The sequence below is a fragment of the Hydractinia symbiolongicarpus genome, chromosome 3 (genome assembly GCF_029227915.1).
Source record: "Hydractinia symbiolongicarpus strain clone_291-10 chromosome 3, HSymV2.1, whole genome shotgun sequence".
NCBI classification, from domain to species: Eukaryota; Metazoa; Cnidaria; class Hydrozoa; order Anthoathecata; family Hydractiniidae; genus Hydractinia; species Hydractinia symbiolongicarpus.
The window spans coordinates 24,898,467-24,912,273 of record NC_079877.1 but is presented as its reverse complement, the minus strand read 5'-3'; the positions used below and the strand labels follow the sequence as shown (position 1 = coordinate 24,912,273).

Genomic DNA, 13,807 nt, shown 5'->3' with positions numbered 1-13,807 from the left:
TTGTTTATATTTCCACATGGAAAGTGTCTAGTACACCCCCGTCCCCAGGTTTTTTTGCGTTTTTACTCCGTCATCTCTTATCAAGAAGGCAAAAGAACCTGAAAATAAGGATGTGGTCTGGTAGACTTTCTATCTTAATTTTAAAGTGAGTCAAAAAAAAAATATAGTACGATACCCAAATCCTCACATTTTTTATTCTTACTTCATAGGCATGGATACCTGTTACCCGGTTAAAAAGCAAAAAAGGCCTGGGGACGAGGTTAACATCACGCTGTTTTTTCCTTTAGCTCTTGAAACAACCAAAAAGGTAGTTTTATAGTACTCGAATTCTGTTAAATGTTGACACATTTCTTAAAGCCATCACGCTTTCTTGTATATATGTCGGCCCATATGTTTTTTCTTCGTTCTTATATTTTAAAGATGGCGTATCTAATTTAAACTGAAAGTGATCTATTTTTTATCTATCTTTTAATATTCAACCAATGCACAGTCCTAATCTCACCAATTCCGTATTTTCACCCCTCTCTCCTGCGTACTAGACCAACAAATTTTGTTTGAAATCTAACATTATCACAAATATACCAACCTTTTCTCCAGAGCATCTTGTATTATACGAACACATCAGAAAAGATAAAAGATGTCCTGGAGACAAGGTTGACAAATACACATGAAAATAGTTAGATAAATAAGTAAATCAAGGTAGACATATATTACTCCATCCTAGCAAAACATTTCGCTATTCACACATGCAGCTCCATCGTAACTAATCAATTTTAAACAAATCATTCCGTAACGTCATTTAATTTATAACGGCCATTAATACATTTTGTATTGCTTATTAGGGACGGCTCGATCCAATCACGACGCTAGGCAACAATTAGTCTCTTTTTTTTGTAAATTAGCAGGAAACACTAATTTTTAGTTGGTTAAATAAATATGCTACCTTTTTACTAATTGTATCCGAGTCCACTTAAAACTGTCAACCGACGTTGGATTTTCCCAGACACTTTTCTATTGTTGTCCTTTACCACAAAATTTCATTTTAGATAAAAAAAAATTTTCATAAAAAAAACAAGGAATTAGAGATTGAAATACTACAATTTCCGCTGTAATTGTGTAATTATATGTTAATTAGAGACTTCTGTCAATAAACCACCTTTATGTAAAAAGTACCCATTATTTAGATAAACATTCCTTAGGTGATGGAATTCTTGATTCCTTTTCCCTCTCTTTTAATCATAAGTATACGCCAAGGACTTATTTTGTTCAAACGAGGAATTGAAGTTTGCAGATGTACCTAAAAGATATCGGGTATCACTTGATACTTCTCACTTTTTGCATCCTGACCGCAATGTTTAAGCTCCGTAATGGAACAGCCCACCTTCGCTACCACAACTACCTCTAGAAAAGTAACAATAACAATAACAAACACGTCCAGGCAACAACAACAACAGCACAACAACATCAACATCAACAAAAACAGCAAGAACAAAGTAATATGTAAAAAAATAAAGAATTATCTATATTATAATGCCCGTATACGTCTGTCTGTCTGTCACGCAAAATGGTAGCTTAGCTGCGCAATAGCGAGAAGCACGCAATGCGGTATAAAAAGGACGGGCGAACCCGTGGATTTTCCACGGTCTAACGACTAGTAATATCAGATTTTAAGACCATGATTATTACAATTATTTTCCTATAAACAAGAGGAGGTCTTTTCGGATAGATAAGGTGTTATCTTAAAAGAAAAATCAGATATCGGTGGAGATCTATATACTATAGATAACCTTGAGAAGAAAACATGTGATTTTTAAGTGATATTACCTTTTATGGTCACATTCGACTATCTAAAAGCTTTGCTCTCTTTTAGGTGTTAAAAATTTATAATTCCCTCTGTTTAATGAGTTGGCTTAATTCAGATTAGAGACTGAAAATCAGATTGTCCGGGATCTATTCTCTGTCTAATCTAAAGATATACTGCATTTGTTCAAATCTCTACCTAATGGAAACCTAAGATGATAAGATAACATGGCAATAGGACTTCACACGGCATTTATAAATACAGTTATCTAAAGGTCGCCGTCGTTGAGGCGGAACATGTCGCCGCGATAGAGACATTAGACTGGCTGTGGGGTCAAGAAAGGTCACTGCCATTTCTTTTGTGCTACATTTCCTGTTTGCGATTTAGAACATTTAAGCATACAATCAAAAGAAATAAACATGCAAAAAAAACCCAACAATTTCATTGTTTCTTTGAAAAAGAGTGTCCTAGGAACGAGGTTGCCACGTTTGTTTTACTGCTTTAATTTTACCACCTTAAACAAAAATTTTGAAACAATGCTATCTATTTCTTGAAATTTAATGAAAACTATAGTCAACCTCATTGTACGAGTATAGCTAAGATAAACCTTAAGGCTCATTTCCATTTCAACGGTAGCAGCTCACAGGTTTCTTGTTACGGGGTACGCACTTGGACAAAAGTCGAGATTTTGTCCAAGGACACGGCCGCTAACAAAAAATCTCGTGATCTTTATGCACTTTAGCGATGGTGATGAAATTAAAACTACCGTTTAGTCATTATAAAAATTAAGAAGTTCAAAATAAAATGAAAACGTAATGAATAAAGAAGCTGGATTTGTAACTAGCTATCAACACCTAACCTGTTTCTAGGCCTCTTTGTTTACAGTACAGCTAAACCTGGTAAATATTCAACAACTATCCCAATAACAAATAAAAAACAAAATTTCGCCCTCCACGCCAGCAGTTTACACGATGTCAGAAAGAGCAGTGCTTCAAAGAAACACATAGACCTGAAAACGAGGTTGTCAACAGGCATAATCCGTCAGACGTTATCGTCATAACTTTTCTATATAACAGCCACTTTCTCCCTAGCAAAAATGCTTCCTCGAAATTTATATGACATTTTTAAGTTAGACCAACATTTAAGGACGTAAGAACTCCACTGGGCGTATAAGACCCTAGGTCTCTGCAGAAATAAGATCACTGCGTTAATGCGCAGGCGCTAAAAAGTTTCTCATAAGCATGTGACAACCATAACATCAAAACGATTTACAAAATATTTTTTCTATTTCATCAAAATTACAACTGTGTTTTTTCTATGATTCAAAACACGCAAACAACACCAAGAAAAGGATCAGCTGCTGGAATGAGCTTAACTACAAATCAAACGACAAAATATCAGACATGTGGAATTGAAAACTCTCGACTCTATAGAAGACTATGGTGAAATTAAACAGAAAGAAAACAACATTGCATCTAGCATTCTTAAAAAAACAATATTTTTTGCATAATCAACATCTTCACATATACACGTTTCTGTGTTGTGGTCTTCAACTACGCATTCAGGCAAAAAGATTACGAGGATTTACGGCTTTCATTAATATATCGAGTTTGATTATGCGATAACGAATGTCGTTAACGAATTACTAAAATGTCGGAATTACTTCTTAGAACTGGGACGAAGAGTCTTTTGTAACACGTATGCATCAGCCGGTTCGATTCTTTTATAATATTGTGTTTTTGTCTCGATTATTTCAAATCCAAAGTTTCTATAGAAGCCAATTGCACCTTCGTTGCTTACTTGCACATGTCTATAGAATAATTAAACGTTACAGTTAACTGTTCTAATAGTAGACAAACAGCTTGGGTTTTTAATCGGACTCAAAAAAGTTGGCAGGATGTTAAACCATTAGATAACGGACCACGTGGGTCTACGTTTAAAAACTAAGCAAAAAAACCACAGTTAGAGCACTAGAAATCACAAAAGACTGGGTCGTTATTAAAAGTGCTGCCGATGTTTAAGAAAGAGGATGAATTGGGCTACCCGAACTGTACCAAAACACGGACTATCTAGGTCTTTACCTTGGCCATCAAGTGCAAATAAAATGTTGAAAAGAAATTATTTTTTGGCTAGAGTGTTTTTTCTAAAACGGGTGCATATTCTTATGGTTAACAGTTCAGTGGTCAGAGGGGTTGAATTGCATATCTGAGCAACACCGGACCTGTACAAAATAGTTCAGGAAATCTACAGTTACATAAATTGGTTTTATTTAAACTTCAGACTTTGAGACTGCAGTGGCTCATTATGCTTATAACATTTGCCATTATATCAGTCTGCTTTCTACAGACTAAAGTTTATTGGATCAAAGTTGGGGTCATTTACTAAGTAATATGTGACTTTTAAGGCTTTTGTTTGATTGACAAATGAATGTTTGCGCAGCCTAAAAGTGCAAGTACAAATAGTCCATTTCAATAGTTTTGGCAAAATAGACATTACAAACTTTTCAGGGTTTTTTTTTTTAAATTTAAATTTAAATTTCATTCAGAGTCTGCTACAATTTTAAATTTTGATCAACTGGTCATTAAAGTAAACATGGCTACTTACAAATAAACGCTATCAAATTTCCCATCATCTTCGCATATCTTTAAAACATGTTCTAACATTATTGTACCTAAACAACGTATGAACACAATGCAGCAAAAATGACTTCAGTAGTGACAGTCGATTTACGTCTTCACTCTACATATACACAAATCGTAACGCTTTAACGAAGCAGGTTTTTTACGTCGGCTGTTATTTGCTGACGTATGATATAAGAACAAAAAAGGCCGGAGCACCGGGCTACATATAACATTCTCAGCAGATTTTTGTCAATTTTTCTTAAATGCGGGTGCATCAGCTTTTACACGACTAATCCTTTTGAGTTTGCCGAAATAGTTTCAGCGAAATCTGAGCAGTTAAGGGAAACTTGCTCACATAATATTAACCCTTAATGCATTGTCATGACGTTACTAAGACAACACAATTTTTTCAGCAACCAAACTGGGAAAAGTTCAGCAATCTGGATGTAAATCTATGTAACGTAACAAACAACCTGGAAAACAGTTCTTCAACAAATACAGTCGTTTTTTATAAGGTATAGCATTAAAGTCGCAAAAAAAGGAATTGAAAAGCTGAAATGTAGTAAAATTTAAATATGTCTTGCAACTTTGCGGCTGAAATCGAAATTTTACGGTAATAAAATTTTACGCTAACGCTGAAATTAAGAATTAAGTTGATTTTAAAAAAAAGGTTCTTCCATAAAAACGTTTTTAGGAGGGAGAGGGTACGTAAACAGACTGGCCAACCGCAAAAACACAATAAAAAAAGAAACGAATCTAAATTTGCCCTGATTTCTATTTCTTTTTTAATATATGATAATCCCTGTTTCCATGATTCTGATGACTAAACAACTATGTACATAACAATAAAAGGAGGTTCGAGTTTAAAGAAAAACAGAGTGAAAAAAAAATTGGGATAGATTAAGTTCGAAAATGCTCGACCTTCAAATATCACGATTATATCCAACTTTCAATAGAGGAAAAATATAACGGAAAAAGTTCACATTTCAACAGCCATATTTTTATTTTAATTCTCAAGTTTTATTTTAGTTTAAATCGGTTGTGAGAAAATTCTGATAAAAAGTTTCATTATCATCATTCAACTGTACCTGCTTCTATGACGATAATGTACCAGTTTCACTCTCTAACCATCTTTAGCAACAAGACAAACTACTCACCTATACCTAACCTTCTGTAAGGTGCCAGACAACCCAATGTCATAATATACAACCTCCGTGAGTTGTCAGATTTGTCCACACGACAGCAAACTGCTCCAACAACTATGTCATTGTAGAACGCTGTAACAAAAAAGGGTAATTTCAAACACCAGCTGAGCTACACAAAAGCAAAAATATGAGTAATTGTGCTACAGGGAGTGTAGAATTTACTCATAAATCATACAAATCAAGACATACATACTCCTTCGGTGAGGTTTACACCATACTTACCACGCAAATGAATTTATTAGATTTACGTGTGTTGAGAAAAATCTTTTAATTGGTGTATGGCGAAATCAAGGAATAAATTTTCATGACTGGTACACTTAAAAAGCTTAGTAAAGGCACAAAAGATATGCACAGGTGTTTCAGAATTGTGAAATAAACTCCAATGAAGTAAATCAGGTACGCAGGAGAAACTTTTAGCAAAATAGCTGATAACATCAAATTTAATCAAATCACTAGGTGCATCGGCAATTTACACCTTAATATAAAATGATATCCACCTTATTCTCCACCTCTCCAATTATTTTCTCCCTATGAACCTGTGTGTGTTCTTAATGGCAACGTAGACAAACATAGAACTTTGTGCCTGCTTTGTGCAACCTTTCATTTTGTTGGAAACTAGGATTAGGAGGATTAAAGAAAATGCTGAAAAAATTTATAAGTATTGTGGAAGCCACTAGAGGGTGGGAACCGGGACCTGAGAAGCAGGTTAAACTTGGGAAAGGTAAAAGCAGGTGTTCCAATTGGACTATGTATTGCCTGTACGGATAATAAGTTCGTATAGTAGCTCGTGTATTTCGTATATACAGATATATGGATATGAATAAATCACCCAGGCTTTTTTAAAATGTATTTAATATTTATGTGGCAACTTTGGTTCAAACCTTAAATGGTTCGAGCAGCGTTTTTCTAGTGGGAGATCCAGCAAAACTTTTCTTACCACTGGAAAATCAAAAGGATACTCCATTTTATTATTCCTGGATAGAGAAAATTCAAGCGGATCTTTTTCTTATTCTCGCTCATGGTCATGTTTAACAGGCAAAAAAAAGTCAGCACTTGTTGTCTACACAAAAGTACAGAAGGAAATGAGTACTAATTTTCAGGAGCCTTGCATGTTTATCTCTTTGCCATGTTAATGTTTGCAGAATTCTGGTCTTCGTTATATCGTCACTGGAGAACAAGACTATGCTATGTCCGCAAATACAAAACTGAGAAAAATCACATTGAATATTTTGTTTAGCCACAGAAATAGTTTCTATTTGTTAGGTAACTTCAATATAGCAATTTCACTGACTCCAGTTATCACTTTTATTGTGTTTTCAGGTGTTTGTCAACTTCCTCATAATTTTAACAATATAAAGCCATGTTTATTATTAGGATTTTTTTGTTTGCCGGAAGTATTGACTCTAGTCTGAGCTAGTAAACTGTCTATGTCCAACTACTTGGACCTAGGACTGTTTTGGTATCCAGAAATTTACCATACAGTTATATGTAGTTATAGTAAGTAAGACCAGTTATAAAGGCATTTAGCAATGTTTAATAGCCTATTGTGGACATAGCATTGTTCAGAGTACAGTTTTCAATGCAGAGAAATTTTCCCACTAAAATCTTAATTTTCACAAAAATGGACATAGCACAGTCTTGTTCTCCATCAACTATTATATAAAAAAAATTTAGCCTGGGTTCCTGCTCTAACGGCCCTTCGATCCCAGCCTCCAAATTTCCTGCATGCCAAAAACTATGCTAAAGGCAATGATTAAAAAAGTAAATTCTGAAAACAAAACAAAATGTGGTAGGTAGTAGTGTACATTAAATAAGCTGTTATAATGCACGTATTAAACCATGACATACCATTTTAGAAAAAAACAATGAACATCGGTAAGGGCAACCTCCGCCTTTCCAGTCATAAAAATTATCTGCAAAGTACTTATAACTTACCTAATTTGGCCAGCTCTCCAACATCTAATATATCCTTATAAAACTAAAAGAAAAATATTGGCTTCATTAGAAATAAGTTTAAATAACACAAATAATCTGACAATTCAGCAGTAGATCGACTTAATAATAAATTATTCACCAGTGCAAAATTTATTACTTAAAGATAATTTTTTTACAACATGGTTATTTGTTTTTTATTGTAAGATATTTAAACTAGGAACATGGTGAAGTTATAATAACAAACATGTTAAGTTAATCGTACTTGACTGCGTAACTCATTCTACCTGTCCAACTAAGTGCGCTGTATAAATTCATTAAGTTTAAATTACACAATATACACGAGAATTCTTTTACTATAATTTTTATCAGAAGTATCAGTATAAAAAACTATTGCAAAACTGGAATCTCAGAAAACAATATGCTACAGTGTGCATATTCCATACCTTGTCATTATACGAAACTGGAAAAACTACTGAATTCAACTTCTTCAGCTGTTTGATGTTGTGTGGTGTGACTGCTCCAAGTTCTGTTCTGCCACCACTGAGAGAGAAAGTTTGGTTCAATAACAAGTGGGTCAGCTGAATATTTACAATACATTTTGCCATAGGCATTCGTGTTAAATTCCTTAAAGTTATTTTCGTGGTTGTCAATTTTGTGTCTTCTCAATTTTGTGCCTCGTTAATTTCCTATAATAAGGTCGGTATATTATTTAGGATTGAGGGAGGTAAAACAAAACTGGGGCTTACCGAGTCATTGCTGTGTTTTCTTTGGTGGATGGTGTTCTCTTCAGTGGAATGTGCTTTGAATTATTTTCCTGAGTAAAAAATAAATACACAACATATATGTATTTGATACAGTGCCAAAATTAGCATTTTAAACACTAATGTACCCCATAAAATTTAGTCAGTACTTATATGCTAAAAAACAGTTCTTTAAGGTTTACCTGACACTTTAAAACAAGCTGATTTTATATAAAGGAGCTTAAAAACTTGTCAAGAATTTGTATATATTTTTTGAAAATCACAATCGGATTTATTCTGGACAGCAAATGTCATAGCAAATGTTTCTATGATTAAAGATAGTCATTATGATTTGAGAAAAACACTCCATTCCTTAATCAACTCTTCTTAAAGGATTTGAAAATTTTCACCAAATCTTTGTTTTTAACTTAGTTTATTTTTGCTAATTTAGCTTTATATACTTTAATTCATGCACTTGTAGTATATATATATACTTGTTTAATTGAAGCTTCTTCTGTGACAGTTTGGTTCTGAAATATCTGTGTTTTTTCTCAAATCATTATATGGGTGACATTGATAACAAAGCTAAAGTTAAATTAAAGTTCAAACATGCATAGTTTGAATATGTAAAAAAAAAACAAGTTAGCTAGCTATAGCTACACAAGTGGAGTCTCTCTAGCTAGCGATCTTAAATCACAACAGACCAAAAAATAAAATTCTCATAAAAATTGAAATTTTTGTTGACAAAGCAAAAAAATGTTTTTTTTCTTTTTCAATTCATAATTATTTTTTTAAAGCATATCTTTATGCTTTCTTCTTGTGTCAGGCTGTTCAAATCCAGCGTTTTCAAATCATAACCCAAGTAGGGCAAAACTATGCAAAGTGGGCAAAACTATGCAACGTAAAACACATTCTTTTATCAGTTAAAACTGCTTTCCTTGCGTCTTAAAATAACTTTATTAAACTACTTTACTATTTTTATGCCTTAATTTAACGAAAATTCGCTCTTATGAACACATATTTAACCAAAATTTAAACGTTTAATCTACACCTATTTCAGCAAAAGCATGCCCAGAATAGAGTAGCATTGTAATATTGACGATTCTTGACCAACTTCGGGCAGGAATAGCAACCACCCAAAGAAGGGCATTTTAATATAGACGACTTCGTGACTGGGCCTAATTAGGTTTAATAGCACAAAGCTGACCAAAAGGCATTTTTTGCATTACAGTGGTTTTCTTATACTTATGGTAAAAAGTTTCACTTTATTTTGTCCTAAACAATTTCTTTATTTTTTGCCAATAAAACACTTAAAGAATCCTCTCCTTTTTTCAATCAGTACTGTGATTTTTCATGCATGCACCACATAGGGCAAAAACTTTCAAAGTTGGCGTCTAAAGCAAGACAAATATTTTTGCACGACTTTGTATAAGGAGCGACTTCGTGTGGGACAAGACATGCTTAGCTATGTTTTAATTTTTAGAAATTAATATGTTGCACTTTTGAGCCAGTTACGCCGTAAAAAGTGCGGGCGTTTCCGGGCGAGTTCAGTGTTTTGAAAAAAATTCAAGTATTCGCCCGAAAAAAACCGCCTAGGCCCAAACAATGCCCGAAATAAAAAAAAGACACTAATATAATTCAAACACACTATAAAAATTAAGATAAACTTACTATGTGGTAGCGAAGTTCTTAAAAGAACTGTTTTTGATGGTTTTTGATAAAGTTTACTTTATAAATAACTTCTATATAAATTTTATTCCTTTCTCTTCAAGCGCCTTCTTCCCAATTATCATCCGCATGGTTTGTTACAAGGAATTGCATTTCTTGAATGTTCGGGAAAGTCCGGGTGGTTTCAAGGGACAACCGCCAATTTTATTTGAAAAGTCGCCCGAATATATGCGGGCGTTTGTGGCTTATCGGCACCCCCTTTTGTTTTCAAGTGTCCTTTTGATAGTTAAAACTTTAACAATTGAGCAAAACAAAGCCTTCTGTTTTCCTTGTTTGGAGTCCAAATTTCAAATGTTTTAGGTGCATTCGAATTTTCATTTTACAAAATTGTGGCACCATAAATTAGTGGTTATAGCTGTCGTACTCTGTGCGGGAGACTGGGGTTCGATTCCTCTTGACGGCCAACACGGGTGAGTAAATGTTACAATAGCCCCTGGTTAATCCAACCCATGTGAGGGAAGTTGGGGAGATGGCACACTGTGTGGGCCGTTGGATGTTGCTGGGCTGTTGGATGTTGCTGGGAGTTGTCTAGTATAAAGCACGGGCCCTAATACAATTGGGTCTGCATAGCTCAAAATGAGCATTAAATACTCTGGGATTCTCCATCTAAGCCATGGCCCCTCCTGGAAAAAATAGTCAGGGTTTATCCCTCGACATTAGTGAGGCTAACCATGTTATCTAACCATGTTATCTATCTCACGAGTTGGAGGGTCTAGCTAGCTAGAGAAATGTCCAAATGATTGAGACTTTTGTTCGAGATAGAAAGAAATTCGAGATAGAGAGTAGCCGAGATAGAGAGAGTCCACTGTATATGCAATAATTACATAACAAAAAACAAAAAATGTGAGAAGGTATGATAGCTACCTCCACGTTAACTCCCGAAACTCCCGCCGCTAAAAACTATTCTGCCATTTTGAAAATGCGTTTGCGGCCTTAAGTCATGACATATATTTGCTGTGGGTCAAAGTGGCTTTTTTAATGTTTCGTCCCAATGTGTACGGCCTAACTGTACTGTTCTGCCCGGATAATAAACGCTGCCCTGATTAAGTACGGCAGCTTGCCCCGGTTAAGAACAGGGGAGAAAATACATAATCAGGGCAACATATTTAGGATGGGCCTGCTTATTACTCAAAAAATATTATTTGGAACATAATCAGGGCAGACCAGTTTATATACGACAGTCTAATATTATTTCTCACTTATTATATAGAACGCACATAATCGGGGAAGGCCAGCTTATGTATGACAGTCAAATATTGTTCGAGACTTATAGAACAAGTATAATCGGGGCCGCCTGCTTTTATATCATTCGTCATCACTTTTGACAAGCAGGGTGGCAAAGTTGTTGTTGTTCTCAAATAAAACGAAATTTCGTGGCAAATACTAAATTTTGGGATTCGCAAGTTTAATAACTTTTCATCAAACTTAACTACCACAAAAACAATAATTTAGGTTCCGTAAAATTTATTTACTTCAATGTATTTACTACAAGAGCACTTTATACTCTAAAAATTACGTCTAGACTTTTTTCTTTCGCCATGTTTAGTTTTAAGGGGTGTTCTACCTTCTGGAGAATGTTTAATTCACAAAAGTTCGAAGAAAGTGCCAATCACAGCCTGCCTGGTCAGCCATTTATATAAGCGTTCATAATCCGGTCCACGGCATAACCAGTGCAAAGAAGACATAATTGAACCATGCGTACATAATCCGCCTGTCCCGGTTGTAAACAGGCCGTTTTCGCAATCTGGGCAGAACAGTACTACTTTACGACGTCTATTAGTACTACAGCAATCCGCTCCCCCACGGCTTGAAAGATTCTAACTAGAAAACAAGGTCGTGCTGATGTCAGCAAAACTTATTATCGTTTTTTGACACAGAGACGACTTTCCAAATTGCTTCTTATTACGAACTTGAAAATTTCGTCCTTCTTTCTACCGTCCGAAGTTGTAGGTTAGCAACAGTCCCAACTGTTTACACTCACTCTTTGTCGTAAATCGTATTAAAGTCCATTTACAGCGAATAGATGTTTGCATTTTCTTTATTTAAACAGTTCAAACTAAGGCGTAAAACAAAACTACACAATGAGACCAATGAAATCTAAACCTGCTTTAACACTGCGCTTAGCGGTACGAGCAGACCAGGCATTAACTCATGTATCTACACCATGACGTATTCATGCATTTTAAACGTGTCAAAGTTCACTTGTCAATGTTCAGAAGTGAACTTAGGCTCTTTGGTAATTTGGTAGAGTGCAGACTTTTGAAATGTGCTAAGAGTTGTTGACGTTAGCTTGGCTTTTTTTTCACGAATTACGGGGCCTTCGCGGTTCTCGACGTGAATTACTTCGTAGTGTAACATATCATATACATTATAGATTCGTATAATCTCCATACCCTCCCTATCGTCCAAATCGCCAATAACGTCTTTAGCTGTGTAGGTGCACTCTTTCATTTGTAATGGAATTTTGTTACTAGAAACAATTTTTTAGCCGGAAGGTTGTCATTACTGAATCTACAAACATAACACTTGTTAGTTGGTCTTCCAAAAATGAAGTCATTAATTTTCAGTCAGACAACGACACAGAATTACGTGTTAGGGAAATGAAAAATAATTGAATTAACAGCAAGGCATTTGTATTTTGCAATCGTTACATGCAAGATATACTTTCTCCACAAACCTTCTTACTTGACTAAACATTTGTATTGACAATGGGTAAAAATCTGTACTGGGTATAGAGAATATTAGGTTCGCTTTCCATAAAAACGTTTCTACTCGCAGCTCCCAGCGTTCATCAGCTGGACATGCGCAATTAAACCTTGAAAACTTTAAAACCCAAGTAGGGTCTTAACACATTTATAGGCTAGTTAGTTGGAAGTTATTAGTTGAAAATAATAGCCGGATTGACTAACTTTATAGTCAATAATTGCCAAATAAAAACAAAGTCGCAACAAGCTACAAGAACTAGCATGATTTATCACATACCATCAGTCAAAAATATTTAGTACTATTCGTCTTAACTAAACAGCACCAACCTGGTTTTATTTTTTGGCAAAATCATTTCGTAACTTATTAAGATATGATTTTTAGACCAAACTTTTAAAATGAAAAATCAATCTTGATACTATGCACCTGCGATAATGTCTATAAATGATTAAATAACTTTTAATAAAACAAAATCTTCCAGGAAAAGATATCGTCAACTGCATTATACATTATCTTTTGTGTCCAGATGGCTAAGGTTGCTATAGGTATATATACTAAAGTCGTTTTCACCATGGTGGTAGAACCACAACTATTTTCCACATCTCTCAGCATTAACATCTTCAGTAAATATCTGGACATTTCTTTGCTAATTTAACCACCATATAAGACCACACAGCAATACAAAGCAATATTTGTTTTTTCCCTAAGATCAACAGAAGTAAAAATAAAAAGTTTTATTTTAAAAACTGCACTTATAGGTGACACAGGAAGAGAATGAATGTTCTTCAGTAGTCAGTAACTTTTTTTTTATTCTTTAATCGTATATTTCGAACAAAAGAACTTCCATTTTTCATACTATAGAGTTTTAATTTCACATATACCGTTAGAAAGACGCACAAAACAATTCCGATTTTCGTAGACATATTGAATCGGAAAGAAAACAAAATTGACGACCGCGTTTGATATGTTCGTTGACGTTTAGCGAACCTATCAAATAGTACGGCCAGCACAAAATAATAACAATAGAAGAAGCTTTTTTCCCACAAAGTCGTCCTCTAATGTCTGTTTTTCTGC

At 34.6% G+C, this 13,807-nt stretch overlaps 1 protein-coding gene across 1 annotated transcript; it reads right to left on the bottom strand.

Annotated features, from left to right (window-relative positions):
- Positions 1-3,275: 3,275 nt before the first annotated feature.
- On the bottom strand, positions 3,276-10,977 carry LOC130636422 (N-alpha-acetyltransferase 50-like). The gene is made up of 7 exons (XM_057446144.1): positions 10,895-10,977; positions 8,309-8,376; positions 8,006-8,102; positions 7,563-7,605; positions 5,580-5,699; positions 4,406-4,472; positions 3,276-3,611 (listed from the first exon to the last, which is right to left on the bottom strand). Exons 2-7 carry the CDS (start codon positions 8,314-8,316, stop codon positions 3,461-3,463), a joined length of 486 nt encoding a protein of 161 aa, XP_057302127.1. The 5' UTR covers positions 8,317-8,376; positions 10,895-10,977; the 3' UTR covers positions 3,276-3,460.
- Positions 10,978-13,807: the final 2,830 nt, after the last annotated feature.